Genomic DNA, 20,886 nt, shown 5'->3' with positions numbered 1-20,886 from the left:
CAGTCTTCTGGCAGTAAAAACAGTGCTGACAAAAGATCTTTTCTCCACATCGTAGTTATCTTTTTACTCCTCTTTTAGCTTCTGTTTTTTGTCTTTTCTGCTGTTTGTAAGAGAAACTGAAACAATGAGGAAACCCATTGACCATAAAGGCACCTTGTTAATACGGTTGATCATCTGTGTCAAAATTAACAGTTGTCAGTCTTGCATGTAAAGTGTTGGTGCTGGTTTGAATGAAATCCCACTCCGATTATCTTTTGTTCCATTTTAAAAGCGTTCCCAGTGGCCTATTAACTGAGATTATGCTGTTTTTCACCAAAATGTTAAAAAGCTGTGTCATTTTCCAGGACATGGTTTTTGCATAGCAGCAGTAATTCTTTAGAAATCTGAGTTGTGGGCGAGACTAATGGCACAGAGCAAGCCCACCTCCACTTCCCGTCGCCCAACTGTTCACCTTCTCTCCTGCTAGCTTACAGCCCCTCACACCCCCAACCTAACACTAGCGGTGCAACACAAATGGTAAGGAGTATTGGAGCTATCCAGCCGTACAGTTTAGATCCAGTTCCAGTTCAGACGAGGAAAACAAAGATCTGCAAGTGGATGCATCAGAATGGAGCGGAGCAGGGAGCTTGTGGTCTGCAAATTGTTGTTTCTATCAATGCCACAACAAGTTTTTCAAGCAGTGTCTGCTCCTGATTCACAACAGTTTGAATGCAGAAATACTCAGCAACACAATTTTATACTTATTGTTTTACGTACATGTCCTCTATCATCAGAAAAATGCAGAATATGGCTGCACGATACGATAAAAACATGCGATCTGTGATTAATATTGTGATAACGAAATATATAAACAAAGAGCAAAATGACCAAAAACATGAGTCCCATTTCATTGCAACAGTTTAAAAATTATTCTCCAAATGACCCTCGTCCACATAGGAGGCGAACATCTAACATAATAGGGCTTCATCTGATTGGTCAAATGCATAAAGGGATTGATTTGATTCGTTAAAGGCTTCAAGTTGCTATAAGATTGTTTTAGTACATTTAAGGTAACCAGTTATTGCAATTTTTGCTGTCTTTTGCAATATGCATATTGCACAGCGGTATATTGTGCAGGCCTAATGCAGGAACATGTTACAAACACAATTTTCCTCACAGTGGGTCTATGAATAGAGAAGTAGGATTGTTCTCTGAATTAAATGTGGTCTTTTCAGTCTAATCTAAAGAAAAGACGGAGTTCAGTCGTTTGATAGTCTTTTATCAAACACTGCACACTTTTTAATGTTAAATCCAGTCAAGACAGAGACTCTGATTATTGCTTTTTGAACCAAAATCTCATTGATCTTTATGTAATCTCTTTGCTACCTTTGACTCTTCGATGTCTTTTGAGCAGCTAATGAAACTATCAGGCACAGATGGCTCCTTTTCAGATGAGAAAGTCAAAGATAAGAGGTCTGGTGTGAGAGCTTCAGTGATTATTGACATTGTTATTTTGTAGTGATTAGATTACTGTAGGCTGCAGGCTTTGGATGTGTCTTAGTCAGAAGAAACTCCACCACGTGCGAGGCCTGGAGAAGAGCTGGCTTCACATCAGCTTTAGGCTGTGATCACACAGCTCTCGTTCAGGCGAGCTCTTCCAGTGAAAAGTCTCCGTTAGAGCGTGAAAATGCGTGGCTTGGGCCTATGCATTCAAAAGTTTCATGTTCACGTGTGGCTACAGAAGCTTTTGCATCCATTTATACTCTTTCCATTGATGTGCACTGTCAGCTAAACCAGGTAGAGCGTTGACCAATCGGGGACTCTGATTTAGCAGTGACGGATGGAGCAGGCGGTGACACTCACCAAAACTTATGTGGTGATCCCTAAAAGATAAACCAAGATGGTTGTCCTGACATGATGGTCATCCATATTCGCCAGAGCAACAAACCGAACGGTTTCCGTTTTTCGTGCCCAATTCGAGAGATTTGCACCGCTTCACCAAACCATTTCCAGCTGTAGGTGGCGGTCATGTAGTCGTATACAGTGGAAAGGAAGCCCCTCCCTGCATCGGTAGCGGTGTGTATGTAGCTCTAGAAGCTCAGCACGGGCTCCCAGTTTAGTTTTTAACCTTTTCTTTAAAATTTTGGTCTTATTTTAAAAGGTACAGCTCATAATGTTTGAGGTTCTTGCAGCCACAGCCGCCCACTTCAACACTTCAACTTCCACACGGCCATCAGTTTTTCTGCTGGGGTCGAGTGAACAGCTTTTACAGCGTGATAACACAGGGGTGTAAGACAAAACAGCCTGGAACTCAACCAGAAACCCAGTATGGCTGTTAATCTACCGCTGCATATTTTTGTAAAACAACACCTATGGACATCAACCTGACCCCCCAACCCCCCCCCAGACTGTTTGCGCAGCTAAACCCAGTTAAAAGCAGATTTTTATGTTTCCACATCATTTTTGGTCATCATTTTTGTTTGTAAATTGTTACAATTATTTTATTTGAAGCACTTTTCTATATATTTAACAAGGAACCCTTACTTTTCACATGTCTAAATAGGAAAGTTTAGTGCTGTAAAGGTTCACATTCATACAGAAACCGTTGTTGTTGATAGTCTGTAGTCGTAGTAGCATGTCATTTTTACCAAAGCCAAAGGGCTTACCGTGTGGTCATTTTCCAACCTGGAAGGTGCAGTAAAAACAACAGAAAAGTGAAGTTGCGGTCAAAGCAGGTGAAATTGTAAAAAAGATGTTTTGCATTTCATTGTAGTCTCTGCTCTGGGCTTAATGTTGAACATGAAACGATCTCAACTTTAGTGACTCAGCCATGTTTTGTTCTGAGGTTTCTTTGGTTTGCATTTGCACTTTTTGAGTTCATTATAAGTAATAGAATCTGCAGAACCTGAGTAAAATCCAGTCAACACCCAGAAAAGCCTTTTTAAAGGGAGCTGGTTTCCTGAGGTCTACATTTGTTTGATTTTTTTCAGTGTTGCTATAATAGAAAATCTTTACTTTTTCTGCTGATTGGATGTGAGATTCACAGCAGATTCTGTCCAAATCTCTCAAACTGCCGACATCAAAGCATGTTGTTCTATTTCAGAGCCCTCCCACACCTATTGGCAGCAGATAGAAGGCGTTCACACTCGCCATCAGTCCTGCTGAGACCTTCATTTCTGTTCAGGGGGCTGATGGTTCCGCAGGGAGGAAAACGTCCAGCAGCACGCTCCCATTTCCAGATTGGCTGGACTGACCCTGTGGATGCTCTTCAATTTTCTCTTTCAGACTAACATGGCCCCAAATTCCATCCACTGGTTCCGGAAAGGTCTCCGTCTCCACGATAACCCGGCTCTGCGGGAGGCGGTGCGCGGGGCGGGCACGGTGCGGTGCGTTTACTTTCTGGACCCGTGGTTCGCAGGCTCCTCTAATGTGGGGGTCAACAGGTGGAGGTAAGAAGACGGCTTCATCCTGTTCTGAACCTTCGTGTTGAGTTTGTTCAGCAGTTATCATCTGTGGAAATGGTTGTAGTTAAATCACATTTTAACTCAAACTTGGTTTTTATTGTTTGCTACTATTAGTACAGAAAGTATTCATATTTATTCAAAATACATTCTTTCTGGTAATTGTTTTAATATTTTTATATATATATATATTATGTTTTTTTTTTTAATTTAAGGGCCAAAAAGTTAAAAATGAGATGCTAATGTTGAGTTCATTTTTGAAAGACCGAACAAACCAATGTGTTTATTAAATGATTGGGATTTAACTTCCCCTACACTAAATACATTTTTCCTCGTATTACGTCTATAAAACCACAGATTTTAAAATTCTTGTAGCATCCACTTATAAAATGCAAAAGTACTTCTTATTAAAAACATACACAACAGAATGTTAAAGTGCAAATCGGTAGTTTTGTCCATGTAACATGTGTGAACAAAACAAGATTACACCAGTTTGATCATAATGCATTTCTCACAATTGTTTTTTCCAAACCTCTTGTTCTGCAAGTTCAGTCTGTTTTCGCATAATTAAAGCTTGAACAACGTCAAATAGTTAGTGATGTACATTTTTTGCACAAAAACATTTTATTTAATGATTGTACAAAAGGAAGGGTTGAAAGGGACGTAAGAGAACAAACACTGATGCAGATCTGCTGCAACCAACTGCAAACATTTTAAACCAGTTTAGTTGGAAAAAAAAAACAATTCAAGTATACGTTCAAGGCTGGTAGCAAACATATTGCAATTTAAAACAAAAAACTATAAATGTCCTATTAAATCTATCCAGTTAAATAACAGAAATACATTTATTGAAGTTAAAACAAAATATTAAAATATAAATCAATATCAATTTTAGTCCATTCAAACTAATGCAGTTTTTTTTCCTCTTTTCAGAAGAAACTTCTGTTCCTTAGTTTATCACGGGAGACGCTCTAAGAATAACCCACGATAGAAGTAGTCGAATTACAGATGCTTTAAGGCTGTAAAACTCACAACACGCTTTTCTCAGACATGAACATTTTCACACTTTTTTTCTGTTAAAAAGGTCAAAGTTCAAACCTTGATATACAAAATAAGTCGAGTCGAGTTATAAGTGAAAACAGAGACCTGCCACTAGGGATGGGCGATACATCCGTGCCCGTATCGGCATCAGCCGACGTTTTGCAGAACTTGAGTTTGTCGGTGTCTGTCCAATTTTACAAAAATCTACTGATATTTTTCTGACTGTTTTATAGATACACTTTCTTTTTTAAATGTATACTAAGTCCTAATAGATTGAAAAGTTTATGTTCCTAGTCATAGTCAGTAATTGACTGTTTTCAGGTAAATGTTATTTTTGATAAGGATCCATGTTGTTCCTAATAGATCCCGCGCAGTGGGGAGCTTAAGGTTCACAGTTATGTTCAAAATTAAATAAATGATCTAAATCTTTACAGATATATTTACATGAAAGTTTCAAAGTGATACTTGTTCCTATGGGATCCTTTGCTATGTGTTTAAAAAGGTCAAGTACAATGTGATTGTCCAGTAAAAGAAAAGTTGTGCATTTCTACTTAATAAACAAAAAGAAAATCTGAACTTTGTGTTACTGTAGACACTTAAATATCAGCATTAGCAAATATCGGCCACAGTTTCAGTGGAAATATCGGGTATCGTATCGGCCGGACAAAGGTTATGTCGGCCCATGGCTACCTGCTACTATCAGAGATTTTTGTAAATTCGTCAAACTGAACTCATTGTGTGTAAAAGACACGACATAGAGGAGATTGATTGTCAAGGTAAGTTTAAAATCCAATCAGGATGCAGAACACAACAGTTTGCTGAATGAAATCCACGAATCGGCGTGACTGGGGATGGTGAACCCCAATGTCAGTCAGGTCACGATGCGTTTCTCAAAGACAAATTTCTGCTTGTTTTAAAGACGATCGTTTTTTTTTTTTCTCTAAAATGATGCAGTTAAAGTAACCCATGTCAAAGAATTAGTCATGTCCCTTTTTATTGTCATGTAAAGTAAGAGGGTTTCACCCCAAAAAAGATTATATTTGCCTTAATAAATGTTTTGAATAATAAAATGTCTAAATCTGTCAGAAAACACTTTTTTTTTAGTTCATATAAAGAAATATAAATCCACAGATGCCATTCATCATATAAAATCTAATATGTAAAAAAAAGAATAAGAAATTAAAACTGAAAAGTTTTTTTAACCAATCCTTAAGAATACAAATCAGAACAAATTAAGTAATGAAAATGTAAAAAAAAAAAAACGAGTAAAAATAAACTTCAATCCCTTCAAAGCCTTGCAGTTTTTTCAATTCAAAAATATTGAAAATAAACTAATATAATTACATGCCAACGTATAATTTATGCAGATTTTTCTTTTTAGCCTTTATTGTCCATGTAAGACATTTAAGATTCGACTTTTTGTGCTAATAAAGGGTTTAAGAGGAGTTCTGTTGCAGTTCTTTAAAGTGCAACCTGATGTCAGCATTGCTCTGTGTTGTAGTCTGTAGTCCGCTGTGTCATTTAAGTTAAACTTTGGTTTTTGCTCAGCTTTAAGGCCCGTACACACCTGGACGAATATTCGCCAGGCGTTATTCGCCAGCGTTTTTCGCCACGTCTTTTGTGTTCACACCCAGGCGATTTTCGCTGACGATGAGCCGAGCGAACATGCAATTTCATTCCCTGACATTAGATGGCGCTTAATGTAAACAGAAATACTCCTGTACACAAGGTGGCGCTGCGCAACTTTACGATTCTTAAAGTCGCTTTTCACTCAGAAGAAGAGAGCAAGTATTTACGCGCTTGTCAGAATCAAACAGAGAAAACATGAATATTTCAAGCACCAGTTGCTCCAACTGGTGCTTGGTTCGGGGATGTTTTAGAATGTCCGTCATTATTTCTTTGCGGCAGTGTAGACGCTACTTGGCGTCTATCTTCTTCGCCGGTATGTGTGCTCAGCAAGGCAGTTTTGTGTTTGAGCGCCCCCAAGTTGTGTTTTACTGTAACTTCAGAAGCTCCAGACACGTGTGCAAAAGCGGCGTTCTCATTGGCCGAATAGATTTCGACGCGACGCGTCGAAAAAAGAAAAAAAACGAACCCGAGGCGTTTTTTTTTTTTTTTTGACGCTTTGGCGTTTTTTCGCGTCGGTGTGCACACTCACATTGGTGCCCTTTGTTTAGTCACGAGGCGTTAAACGTCGGCGAAAATCGCCGGCGAAAATCGTCCCGGTGTGAACAGGCCTTTAAGGTGCCCCGTTTCAAGCCTGCTCTCATAATCCCCTTCATGCAGGGTGGGCTGCAGGTAGATTTAGGGCTCAGTGATGGTGACTGGCTAAACGGACACGGGGTTTAAAAGTAGGTCAACAGGTTTCACCTTTTCAGGAAAAAGCTGGTGGTGTTACAGCAGACCAGAGAAGTTCAAGAGGCTTCACGTGAGTCTAAAAAGTGTTGCTCTGGAGAGCAGTTTGCACTGCACGGGGGAGGCAGGGGATCAAAAGCGCACTGACCCGATCACATCCAGCAGATCGGCCACTAAAAATAAAAATCTGGCAGGCAGTGAGGCCGGAAATGCACCTCATTGGTGCACGTCAGTTAGCTAACCCCTATGATGAACTAACAAGATGCATGGGTCACTTATGAATCAAATGCTAAAAGGGAAGGGAGGAAGGCAGCTGTTGGAGCACATGGTGAGCTCAGGGATCAAACATGGCGCCATCGAAACGGGAACTCCAGCAACAGGTCTCACTTTCTGCCCCAGAATCTTTCCAAAGGCTTGTAGCTCGCCCAGCTACAAGTTTTTCTCTATGTCACATGTAAGCTTTTTCTTTTTTTTCCCCCTGGTCCCCACACGATCAGGATCACAGTGAACCAAAGGGAGTAAATGATGTAGAGGCTGTGGGTTCAAGCAAGTTGTCCCACACCTTAGCAACCTCGCTGAGGGAAGTGCAGTCACTGCTGCGTTCAGGGACCAATTGGCGGTTTAAAGACGCAATCCAACTCCTGAAGCTAAGAGGGGCTTCAGCTCTCATTTTTCTAGTATTTGGTTTAATTCAGTTGTGGATTCAAACCAGCAATCTCCCAGTGTCAGATCATTAAGCTGCTTGGCTGGTTTTACTAGTAATGGTGGAAAAAAACTGCTCAAGTTATGGAAAAGCTAAAAAATGTTTCTCACGTGGAAAGAGGTTAAAGCAGAGGACTAGTAATGTTTTTAGTGCTTTTCTCCTCATCACGATGAGAGCTTGTTTCAGTGAACAACAACCCCCCCCCCCCCCCCACGCACACTTTTCCACTTCACTCTTTGTTCTGCTTCTGAGAGTCAGTATCTAAGAGCCTAGTGAAGATGTTTAAGCACCTTTCATTCATTCAGACCAAACCCTTAAAAGAGCTCCAGGACTTTTCTATTTATCATCTGATTGTGTCCAGAGTTGTTTTTGTATTGCAGGTTAGGAATATAACATCCCCTTCATCTCTGTACCTTTTCTTACCAAGCTCTCTGTGTTTGAAACTCGGGTAGAGGTCAGTGGTAAATAAAGCCATGTTGGAGAACCAGATGCTGACATTTGAGACACCTCCCCAAGATGGGGGCGCTGCTCATTCTCTAATCTCCGATAATCCCAAACTATCACCTCCTGTGAATGCTCAGCAGATGGGCTGTTGGTTTGGTGTCATATCTTTGAATGTTTTGATGCAAAAAGACTGATAATCAATAAAGTTTGCACATTTATCTTTTTTTTTTGTTATTATTAAGGCAGAAACGCAAAGGCAATCTCCAAGCAAAGTAGGTTAGTGTGTCAGCCCGTGAACGTTACGTGTTTGTGGCCCACTTGTGGCTGGTTACTCAACGGATGCCTGCTCCCTCAAGACACTGGAGCTGCAGGCCAAGACGAGTGCATTCATGACAGACACGTGTGCTTGTAAACAAAAGCAGGCTGTCATCACACGTGAAAATGGACAAGTTGTGAGGAGGGTGGAAAATTTCTCCATCAGCTGTGCTAACTCTGACACAGCTGTGAGGTCTCCGCACTGAGCGGTGAGGCTGCTGGACTTATTAACCACATTTGTGCTAAAGAAAAATGAACCTCAAGGAGCATTGCACACTTCATTTTTACAATTTATAAAAATCGTCCATTTGAGACCTCTTAATCCCCAGTTCATGGAAGAAGACAAAACCAAAGGTTATTTGATTCCAGTAGATTTGATCAAACACCTGCCTTTTTGTTTGACACTTGTTAGTGTCACAGGGCTTCCTTTGTGCTGGAAAAAACCTGACCCAAACAGATTTACCAAATGCTTCTTAATGGGGCCAGTTCAGTTATGTGATTTGTTGTTGTTCTTTAGAATCAATCTGCTGTTGGGTCTCAGTGTGACTGGTCTGACACAGATGCTGCTTACGAAAGTTTCTGTCTGTAACATCAGAAACGGACCGTGATAGTGATACAGATGACACAATATCCATGGCCGACTTTTGGAATAACTTGAAGAAATATAACAAAAACATCAGTTTTTGGTCTCTTTGCCACAATAATGACTCATAGAAAATCCAGACCTTCAGTTTTGTGTTCTCAACATTTAAGAAGTGATGGTCAAAAATCAACTGTACTTTAATTTTACTCTTTACTTTTTCACTTGTATGTTCTCCCACTTCAGTTTAAAGCTGACAAAAAAAATAGATCTATTGCAAAATTACATTTCCAGCATTGTGGATTAAAACCAAGAATTCTTCAGTGTAACCTAGTAGTCACTTTGGGTTCGTGTACACCAGGACATCTTTACTAAATAATGCTGAAGCACTGTTACATTGTTGCCTTAGGATGCTAGGTCAGAGGATCTGTGACCAGAGCTACAATTTATTAGCTTAATTAACGTAGCTTTATTAACGTAGTCTATTTAATTGCATACATGTATAATAAGTCTAGACTAAAAGTAAGGCAGTATACTTTAGGTTTACACTAGGGCTGCACGATATGAGGAAAACACGCGATATGCGATATTAGTGATCTATATTGCGATGGTGATATAACTTGCGATAAATGAACAAATAGCATAAACAACAAAAGCATTTTCATTTCACTGCAAAAGTTTAATTTAAATAAGAGTCAAAATACTTTCAATTATTCTCCAAATGACCCTCGTCTAATCAGGAGGGCAACGTCTTGTTGGCCATCCGATTGGTCAACATCGTGAAGGGCTCCATTTGGTTGGTCAAATGCATAAATGGATTTATTCAATTCATTAAATAGTTCAAGTTGCCATAAGATTGTTTTAGCACATTTAAGGTTTACCATTTGTTGCGATTTTCGCTGACTTTTGTGACATGGATATTGCACAGCTTGAGATCGCGATAACGATAAATTTGCGATTAATTGTGCAGGCCTAGTTTACACTTCATATATTATCTGTATACAGTGGGGCAAAAAAGTATTTAGTCAGCCACCAAGTTCTCCCACTTTAAAAAAAAAAGATGAAAGAGGCCTGTAATTTTCATCACAGGTATACCTCAAAGACTTGTAACTTCTTCTGTAAGAGGATCCTCTGTCCTCCACTTGTTTACGTGTATTAATGGCTCCTGTTTGAACTGGTTATCTCTATAAAAGACATCTGTCCACAACCTCAAACAGTCACACTCCAAACTCCACTATGGCAAAGACCAAAGAGCTGTCTTAGGACACCAGAAACCAAATTGTTGACCTGCACCAGGCTGGGAAGACTGAATCTGCAATAGGTAAGCAGCTTGGTGTGAAGAAATCAACTGTGGGAGCAATTATTAGGAAATAGAAGACACACAAGACCACTGAAAATCTCCCTCCATCTGGGGCTCCCTGCAAGATCTCACCCCGTGGGGTCAGAATGATCACAAAAATCCCAGAACCACACGAGGACCTAGTGAATGACCTGCAGAGAGCTGGGACCAAACTAACAAAGGCTACCATTGGTAACACACTACACCACCAGGGACTCAAACCCTGCAGTGCCAGACATGTTCTCCTGCTAAAGCCAGTACATGTGCAGGCCCGTCTAAAGTTTGCTAGAGAATATTTGGATGATCCAAAAGAGGATTGGAAAAATGTCCTGTGGTCAGATGAAACCAAAGCAGAACTTTTTATTAAGAATTCTACTCGTCGTGTTTGGAGGAGAACGAATGCTGAGTTAAATCCAAAAAAGCGCCATACCTACTGTAAAGCATGGGGGTGGAAACATCATGCTTTGAAGCTGTTTTTCAGCAAAGGGACGACTGATCCATGTAAAGGAAAGAATAATTGGGGCCATGTATCTTCATATTCTGAGTCAAAACCTCCTTCCATCAGCAAGGGCATTGAAGATGAAATGTGGCTGGGTCTTTCAGCATGACAACAATCCCAAACACACTACTCAGGTAACGGAGGAGTGGCTTCATGAGAAGCATTTCAAGGTCCTGGAGTGGCCTAGCCAGTCTCCAGATCTCGACCCCATAGAAAACCTTTGGAGGGAGTTGAAAGTCTGTGTTGCCCAGCAACAGCCCCAAAGCATGACTCCTCTAGAGGAGATATGCATGGAGGAATGGGCCAAAAATACCAGCAACAGTTTGTGAAAACATTGGGAAGACTTACACAAAATATTTCACTGCTGCCATGGCCAACAAATGGTATATAACAAAGTATTTAGTTGAACTTTTGTTATTGACCAAATTCTTATTTTCCACCATAATTTACAAATATATTCTTTAAAAATCAGACAAAGTGATTTATCTGGATTTTTTTTTTCTCATTTTGTCTCCCATAGTTCAAGTCTACCTATGATGCAAATTATAGATCTTTCTCTTCTTTTTAAGTGGGAGAACTTGTTCAATTGGTGGTTGACTCAATACTTTTTTGCCCTACTGTATTGTAAACTCAAAGGGCCTATACCACGCTTTTCTTATGACTTTCAGAGTAAACAACATCCATATATATGATAATATATTATCTTTGGCATACTAAAGGAAAAAATAAATTCTGAAAATAAGAGTTATTTTTTTTTAATCCTTCTTCTACTCTGAAGTAAAACGAGTCGCCTTTCGCTACTTGTGGGTACCCCCCATGACATCATCCTAGAGTCAACCTCGGCAGCGTTTCTGCATTTCTCCCATGAAAACAACATCCAAACTTTTAAGATGTATGTGAATGCAAGGATGACTGTGCATTCTGGATAACTGCCATTGGTAACCTCAGCGTTTCTTCAATCACAGACAGAACGGTATTGGCTCACAGGTTCATTTTGCTGTGAAATTCTATCACAAAATGCAGACAACGCCACCAGATAAACATTTGAGGATTTATCGAAATGATGAGAACATTGTATTATGTTCAAATTAGTACTGGCTGTGAACGTTTCTTTTCTCTTTTGAAGAATCAACCCCCGCATCAAAAATCTTCTTTGCTTTTATTCGGATCATTTTTTCTGGATACATGTGCAGCTTTCTGGCTTTGCTCAATGCTCCATGTTCTAACCAGTTTTCTAATTCGTCTTTCTGCAGTATCTTTTCAGTATATTAACCATCTGCTTGCGGCATTTTCTGCAACGTCTAGGATCCATCCCTAAATGTTGTACAGATTCCTCACCAGAAAGGTCCTTGGCGTATGCCACCGCGGAAAGTTTCAACTCAAAATCGAATGAGCGTTTCTTGGCCATCGCTACACTGGATGACAACACAAATGCCACAGACACCCAGTATCTGCACGAGTGTGCACGACCCAGAGGGCGACTTTTGAGTTACACTTGACAGGTGACCCTGCCTCACCTTTTCATTCATCATTCATTTTCTATGCCGCTTTATCCCTTTCGGGGTCACGGGGCTGCCGGAGCCTATCCTGGCTACTTGTGGGCGAAGGCAGGGGGGACACCCTGAACAAGTCGCCAGTTTGTTGCAGGGTAGAATGTCCTCACTCACACACCCATTCACTCCCGCACTCACACCTATGGTCAATTTTGAGTTGCCAATTAACCTATGAAGCATGTTTTTGGATGGTGGGAGGAAGCCGGAGACCCCGGAGAGAACCCACGCATGCACGGGGAGAACATGCAAACTCCACACAGAAAGGTCCCCCATTGATGTTGTGTTTTTCATGTCCCCCAGCCGGGACTTGAACCGGGGGCCTTCTTGCTGTGAGGCAAGAGCGCTAACCACTGCGCCACCGTGCAGCCCCTGCCTCACCTGTCGAGTGTTAATTAATTAATTGCTATTATGCCCCATTGATAGAGGCGTGTTCTTTTTCCCGTGTGCTTGGACTTATCTCTGACCCGCTTTCATATGTACTCAAATTCCCCTCGTAGGTACTCTGGTTTACTCATTCTGATGTAGACATTGAGTGGGAGTCAAAACGTTGATCTTGTCAGAAAACGGTTTTATGCATCAACAGCAGACAGTGTGCCCCTTGTTCAGAGTGTAAACTTGTGATTTTAAATCCAGGTTTTAGTTCCAGAGGTGACCCTGATAAGTCTGTACCCGCTTAACAAGAAAACCAACGGAAACTTTTAAAGCAGTACATTATTGGGTTTCTCTTTTTTTGTATATGGTTAAAGATCTCCTCATTCACAGCCAAATGCAGTTACGTCACTGTGCCGCCTGCGCTCATAGAAACACAAAGTGTGTAAATTTGTGTGCGCATGTGTGTGTGTGTGTGTGTGTTTCATGCAGGAATGAGGTTACTAGGCTAAGAGATTGTGTTATGGTGATGTAGAAGCTGAGTGAGTCCGCTATAATAGATGTAGGCCGGAACAGTTATATAAGGACTTCCCTGTGACCAGGACACAAACACACACAAATACGTTATAAATACACATAAATATGGCATGCAGCCAAGAAACAGAGGAAGAAGTGTGTATCTGTGTGTTTAGTACGCAAACACTGGTGCGCTGATATGCGGAAGTTTGGTCTAAAGCACACAAGCTTCACCAAAAACACTCCTTTATGGATTAAACAAACACATACATGCACGTGCAAGCACACAAACAGGCCGCCTCGTGCAAAAACATTAGACTTCAGCACAGTAAGATGCACATGTGGAAATGCATTCATGTCAATGGCAGATCAGCTGAATGCACGTGTAATCTCACGTGTAGAAGCTGACCCCAAGCTACACAGTGACTTGAGAAAAACAGATAAAAAGAAGAGACAAAACATTTGTTTACTTAACATCAGGCTACACAGAAATGGGCTAGATTGTTGAAACTTAACCACTCTCACCTTAGACTATACAACAATTATCACACGCTAAAAAAATTTTTTTAATTACTGTTTACATTCTTCAGCTTGTCTTATTTTTTTTCGTTTTTCATTCATTCATTCATTCATTCATTCATCTTCTTCCGTTTTGTCCCTTTCGGGGTCACGGGGCTGCTGGAGCCTAACCTGGCCACTGGTGGGCTAAGGCAGGGAAGACCCTGAACAGGTCACCAGTCTGTTGCAGGGCCACATTTCACACATCCATTCACTCTCACACCTATGGACAATTTAGAGTTGCCAATTGACCTATGAAGCATGTTTTTGGACGGTGGGAAGAAGCTGGAAACCCCGGAGAAAACATGCAAACTCTACACAGGAAGGTCCCCCATTGGTGTTCTGTTTCAAGTCCCCCAGCCAGGACTTGAACCAGGGGCCTTTTTGCTGTGAGGCAAGAGCGCTAACCACTGTGCCACCATGCAGTATTTTTAGTTTTTGTTTAAAAAAAATGATATACCCTAATTTATTTATCTTTTCTCTTTTAAATCCTACCCTAAAATCTCCTCATAACTTTAGGTTTTTCAGTTCCAGGCAGATGAAACTTTCCAAAGTGATTTTATTACAAGTAACTTTAATTAGAAAAAAATATCACAGTCATGGTTTCTCTTGAAGTGCTGAATAACTTTGAAAACCTGATTCAGTTTGGCCACAAACCATCTGTTCTGTCGGCACACAGCCAACAGACAGCACCTGTGCCTAAAAAGCAAATGTTTCAACCAAGGACTTGAGGAGGATGGTTATTTCAGAAAACAGGGTTGGTCATCTCAGTTGAATCTGAAACACAAAATAAAACTGTAAAAATGCCCGATTTGATGTCAGGTTTTGGGTTATTTTTAGTTAGAAAACATCTGAACGTATTGGAATATAAATAAATATAATTAATTACTTTTAGGGAAAGGTAAATTTGTTGAAGATCTGTGGCTGAATAAGGAGCACATGGGAACAGGCAGAGTATAAAAGTGCATCAGGAACTTGTCCTTCAGCGTCCTCTGCTCTGCATGTCTGCAGGCGGATTGGGAGCAAGTGCAGCTTTGTCTGCGAGAGAGGCCACTCTGGTTGAATGATCGGGGCTTAGACAGGGGGGGAACAGAAGTTAGCTGCAGGCTGCGGACTGTGCTCAGCGCCTAAACTGTCTGCCTGAATGCCCATGATTAGGACAACGGGTCAGACACTGTAGTCTAGACAGATGTTAGGCAGTTTTACCTGCTGCAGGGGAATAATACATGTTAATTACCTAAACAAGTGGCCTCTAAACCCAGGGGCAAATGATTTATTGCCCTTTTAAAGAGTTTACTCTTCCTCTCCTATCCATCGATCTTCTGAACCCGCTTTAAGGTTCACAGGGTCGCTGAAGCCTAGCTACTGTTGGGCAAAAGTGGGTACAGGTCGGCAGACAGTTGCAGGGCCTCACACTCACACATTTAAGTGAAGAAATTCAATGAAGCACAAGTTTACGTGTTGTTTGTGTGGTTTATTTGTACTTGTGAAAATTTTACATAAAGAACCACAAGGTTTCTCACTTTTTCCACGCACATTCTTCTATTACCTACTTTCATCGTGCATGATACGCAAAATGGTGACATGACCTTAAAGTGAAAGGACACCGACAGGTTGTGTAGCTCTCCATTTGGTGGTTAGTTAATAAACTCACATGGCTCCACTTAGATTCATTTTCATAGCAGCTTTGTAAATGGGGTATACTTATATACTTATATAGCGCTTTTCTACCTACAAGGACAAAGCACTTTACAGTCACAGACCCATTCACCCAGTCACACCCACATTCTAACACAGGTGCCTGCCTACCACCAGAGTTAAGGTGGGGTTCAGTGTCTTGCCCAAGGACACTTCGGCATGCAAGGCGGGAGTCGAATCTTATGATCATGGGTTGACCGCCCTACCGCTGCACCACGGTCGCCCGCTTTAAGGAGGAATGGAAAGTTTCCTCCTTGTTTCTCCCAGAAAATCAGCTCCCACGTGTTCCTTGTTCAGAGGCGGTTCTAGACAGAGGCTGGAAAAAGGTTGTTTTCTGGAAGAGCTCGTGCACTACTGCAGTGATCAGTCGTGCACTACTGCAGTGATCATTCGTGCACTACTGCAGTGATCATTCGTGCACTACTGCAGTGATCATTCGTGCACTACTGCAGTGATCATTCGTGCACTACTGCAGTGATCAGTCGTGCACTACTGCAGTGATCATTCGTGCACTACTGCAGTGATCATTCGTGCACTACTGCAGTGATCATTCGTGCACTACTGCAGTGATCATTCGTGCACTACTGCAGTGATCATTCGTGCACTACTGCAGTGATCAGTCGTGCACTACTGCAGTGATCATTCGTGCACTACTGCAGTGATCATTCGTGCACTACTGCAGTGATCATTCGTGCACTACTGCAGTGATCATTCGTGCACTACTGCAGTGATCATTCGTGCACTACTGCAGTGATCATTCGTGCACTACTGCAGTGATCATTCGTGCACTACTGCAGTGATCAGTCGTGCACTACTGCAGTGATCAGTCGTGCACTACTGCAGTGATCATTCGTGCACTACTGCAGTGATCATTCGTGCACTACTGCAGTGATCATTCGTGCACTACTGCAGTGATCATTCGTGCACTACTGCAGTGATCATTCGTGCACTACTGCAGTGATCATTCGTGCACTACTGCAGTGATCATTCGTGCACTACTGCAGTGATCAGTCGTGCACTACTGCAGTGATCAGTCGTGCACTACTGCAGTGATCAGTCGTGCACTACTGCAGTGATCATTCGTGCACTACTGCAGTGATCAGTCGTGCACTACTGCAGTGATCAGTCGTGCACTACTGCAGTGATCAGTCGTGCACTACTGCAGTGATCAGTCGTGCACTACTGCAGTGATCAGTCGTGCACTACTGCAGTGATCAGTCGTGCACTACTGCAGTGATCAGTCGTGCACTACTGCAGTGATCATTCGTGCACTACTGCAGTGATCAGTCGTGCACTACTGCAGTGATCAGTCGTGCACTACTGCAGTGATCATTCGTGCACTACTGCAGTGATCATTCGTGCACTACTGCAGTGATCAGTAAAATAAAATGAATTGAAGTCATAGGCTGTTGCTCCCTCACTTCGGTTTTTGTCCCACTCATGGCAAAGAGGAAGCGAATGGTTTTGACATACAGTCTAGGGGTTGAGGATTACCATGGTGATCTGATCATGATATGCATTGTTGAAGCTCTTCTGGAAAAACAATTTGCTGTTGACCTTTGACTGAGTTTGACCTGATGGATGACACCGCTGTAATCAACTCTTCTACGATAAGAGCTGAGTTTGCAATATTGATTTTTACTTTTCCTTAAACTAATCTCTACTAACAAGATTTTATATTGATTCATGAAATCAATACATTGTTTTTCTAATACCAATTTGAAGACATAAAACACTATTATTGTAAAAAATTTAAGCAATTTCTAGTGCAAGTTCCACCTTTTTCTTTTTTTCAAAGTTCGGGTCACTAATTTTTTTTTTTTTGTGATCAAGAAAAAACTATTTGAATACTTGTTTATAATTAAAATACACTTTGAGGACATTAACGCTCTAAAGCGTCAGTCATGGTTTTTTTTTAATATTTAGTTTAATACAAAAAGATTGTAAATCATTAGAAAATAGCAGACCAAAGAGGTTTTGAAACAGACAAAGCTTTTCTTATTTTGTTGATATGATTTCTTTTGTAACGCCTACAGAGAGCTAAACCTGGATTTCAATAATAATGGAAACATTTTGTGCATTATAAATTATGAAATATATAGTCGACACAAAAAAAAGGACTGAAAAACTATAAAGAATTTCAGTTTCTGCTTTAAAAGCTGTGGTACATTTCACAATTACATTTGAGTGGGCCTGTAGTTTTAAGGCCAGACCAGAAAAATAGTAACAATTAGGGGGTGGAGTCGGCATGTATGAGGGTCAGAGCCTGTGAAGCCTTCGAGGGTGTGATTGGAAGCTTGGAAATCTGCGTCACAAACAACTTTCACACCTAAGAAATACTGCCTGTCTTTAAATTTCAGACAGAAAGTTTTATTTCATGAATTACACGTGTGATTTGGATTTAGAATCTTAAATTGATGGAGCTGAATCTGTTGCAGAAAGCTTGTCGGAAAAGATTTTCAGAGCAATCAGTCAAAAAACAATCACTTTTTCAATAAAAGAAAACGCTCCAATCTGCCGGCATTCCTGACCGTGCAGCACCGGTTCACGTGTGTCCTTCCCCTCGTCGCTCTTTTTCTTCAGGTTTCTCCTTCAGTGTCTGGAGGATCTGGACGCCAATCTTCGCAAGCTCAACTCTCGCCTTTTTGTCATCAGGGGCCAACCAGCCAACGTGTTTCCACGGCTGTTCAAGGTAACACGTGCAGTTCTGCTTCTTAACGTACAAGGATTCTTTTGTGTGCACAAAGTCATTGATCCAAAAAGCACAGCCTATAGAGATGACCTCACAAATGCAGCAAACTTTCATAACAGCCAGATAAATGTTATAGAACCAAATCAATTATCAAAACAAAGCACCGGCTGTCAGAAATGAAAAAGAGGAAAATAGTTTCAAAATGCCAAATCATGATGAAGGTCTTTGTGTTTTTCATTTAGACGCTAACAAAAGCAGACAATGAACAGGTGCTGGGAAAATCAGCACAGATGAGACAAAGGTCTGAGAAGGGAAGTGGGAGTTCTCAGGAGAACACAGAACTGCAGCTGAAACACAAAGTCCAGGCGAGACAACATCAGGATAAAACGGACCACAAAAAACGCAAAATGAGCTGCTTCAATACGAGATGACACTGAAAAAGAAGCAGTAAACTCAGTTTGACAAATACAGACTACATCATTTATCAAACATTAACCCTGGTTTTTGCCTCATTTAATGTAAAAATAAAAAAATTGTATTTAACCCTTGTGCTATCCTAGGCACTTTACCATTGGGAGTTGGGTCATCTAGACCCACTAGACAGTGCTGTGAACCTTTTTTCTTCAATGATTTGTGATCTTCACTGGTGTCCATGGATTACGTGAAATCTATCCACCTTTGTCATGATAGGGAGAACACGTCAAAGTAAGGGTGGGGTCATCTAAGATAGCACAAGGGTTAAAAGTTAGTTTTACTCATTTTATTAATACGCTTCAGAATGTCAAAAGTTCCTCAGAGAATGGTTTGGTGATATTTCCCAATCTAAACACTTCTCAAATACTATAAAAAAGGAACTGTACCTTTTCATCTCTAGATGGAAATCTGTAAATGATAAACGGAGCCGTTTTCAAATCCAAAACTTCAGAAACTTTTCTAACCAAATCCACCTTGTCTCCCAGGAGTGGAAGATCTCACGGCTGACCTTCGAGTACGATTCCGAGCCGTTTGGGAAGGAGCGAGATGCTGCCATCAAGAAGCTAGCTATGGAAGCTGGGGTGGAGGTCATCGTGAAGATATCTCACACCCTTTATGACCTGGACAAGTAAGTCCACATGTCAAGATAGCTGAGAGAAATCCAGGAAGTAACCAGTGACCTTTCTGGAGGCAAATGTCTTGGATGTTGTAACTATGGTAGGGGTTTAGGGGATGGTGGGGATGAGGGATTTCTGTTTAGAATATCTCCATCGGTCTTTAAAGCGTGATGTTTGTTCCTGCAGGATCATTGAGCTGAATGGCGGTCAGCCTCCTCTCACCTACAAGCGTTTCCAGACCCTCATCAGCCGCCTGGACCCCCCCGAGATGCCTGTGGAGACGCTGTCGGACACACTAATGGGTTGCTGCGTGACCCCCGTCTCTGAGGACCATGGGGAAAAATATGGGGTCCCCTCACTGGAGGAGCTCGGTAAGAAAAAGAACAAACTTTTAATCAGAGAGGAGGAACCCAGGGCTAACTTTCTTTATTTATTAAAAGCCTTACGTGACAACAAATCATGGAGAGAACCTTTTATCACAGACCTAAGATCATATTGGACATGGAGTCCAATTTCTAAACTTAGATGACAAAAAAGATCTACAGATGATTCAGAAATTAACTTTATTTGGCGACAATAGATATATCTTCCTATTTGTAAAATTTGTGTGCTTTTTTTCTCCTTATTGTTAATCTTTAAATATACATTAAAAAAACCAAACAAGCAAACCCATAAGTCATCATGGTGACAACAGCTTAACAGAAAAATATCAGAAATGGATTCTGTGGTCCACTTGGTTTCTGGTAAAATACACATTAATTTATTTTTTAAGAAAAAATGGGTCTGGGTTCTTGGTCTTTAGGAATGTTGCAGCGTTTTTTCTTCTTGGAGGCGGTACTTTGTTGGGTAGCATCAGTGGAAGAGTTTGAAGCAAACATCTCAGGGTTTGTTGGTGAGGAAATATTTTCAGGACCTTTTCTTTTTACTCCATGAAGTTGAAGAGTGTGAAACAACATTATGACTCCTCCAGGAATAGCATCCATAACAATTCCAAATTCCTTAGGAGTGACCGGAAGGATTCACTGCAAGACGTTAACCTTCCTTCTGAGTTGAACAGTCGTCTGACATAATGTTCTATTATTATTAAACTAGTTTGTAAAGAATATGGATTTTCTTTTGCATGTGATGTTACAGTTATTCCATATGCGGAAAAGAAACCAAACCCTGGAGCATTTGCTTATATAGTTGTATAATTTAATGGTAAATTTTTAAATGTGTACTTAAACCTTTTATTTTAAAGAGAATGAATGTCACCACCCCTTAAGTATATTAACATCCTTGTTTGAGTTGAGATCTGGGGAACTTTTCTTTTTTTAGTCTTTTGTCACTCGCAGCAGCAGTTTTCTTTAACTGTTTTGTAGACTTGGACAGAAACAGACGCATAAGAACATTGAGAACAAGACTGATCTTTAAGAGAGCAGTTGTTTGCAGCTTTTGTCGGCTCTCTAATTTCTCAGATCAGGTCTACTTTTAACGCTGGATAATCCTGTCCCATAAGTAAATAAAAAACAGGTAAAAGAAATTTGCTTTAATTATTTTATGACATCATTTTAGGTGTCTCCCATGAGAATGAATTGACAAAAAAAAACTATTTCTAATTGATTGTGTTTGTTTCTTCTGGAGGTTTAGCTTCTCTGATTAGGTTAAGTTCTTACAGCTTCTCTCCAGATGTCTGTTTCCATTCACAGACTTC

General features: G+C 40.8%; 1 protein-coding gene across 2 annotated transcripts in view; it reads left to right on the top strand.

Moving 5' to 3' along the window:
* LOC101164536 (cryptochrome-1) overlaps nucleotides 1–20,886 on the top strand; it is a 46,183-nt gene that overhangs the window by 2,711 nt on the left and 22,586 nt on the right. For both annotated transcript variants that reach the window (XM_023956986.2, XM_078950131.1), the window contains exons 2-5: nucleotides 3,265–3,428; nucleotides 17,994–18,102; nucleotides 19,062–19,204; nucleotides 19,380–19,564. In XM_023956986.2, coding sequence (XP_023812754.1) covers nucleotides 3,271–3,428; nucleotides 17,994–18,102; nucleotides 19,062–19,204; nucleotides 19,380–19,564 — 595 coding nt within the window. In that variant the 5' untranslated portion in view covers nucleotides 3,265–3,270. The remainder of the gene's footprint in view (nucleotides 1–3,264; nucleotides 3,429–17,993; nucleotides 18,103–19,061; nucleotides 19,205–19,379; nucleotides 19,565–20,886) is intronic.

Source organism: Oryzias latipes, chromosome 7, assembly GCF_053564925.1.
Source record: "Oryzias latipes strain Hd-rR chromosome 7, Olatipes_Hd-rR_3.1".
NCBI lineage: Eukaryota > Metazoa > Chordata > Actinopteri > Beloniformes > Adrianichthyidae > Oryzias > Oryzias latipes.
The sequence above is the reverse complement of the archived record's forward strand: the minus strand, read 5'-3'. Positions and strand labels throughout refer to the sequence as shown.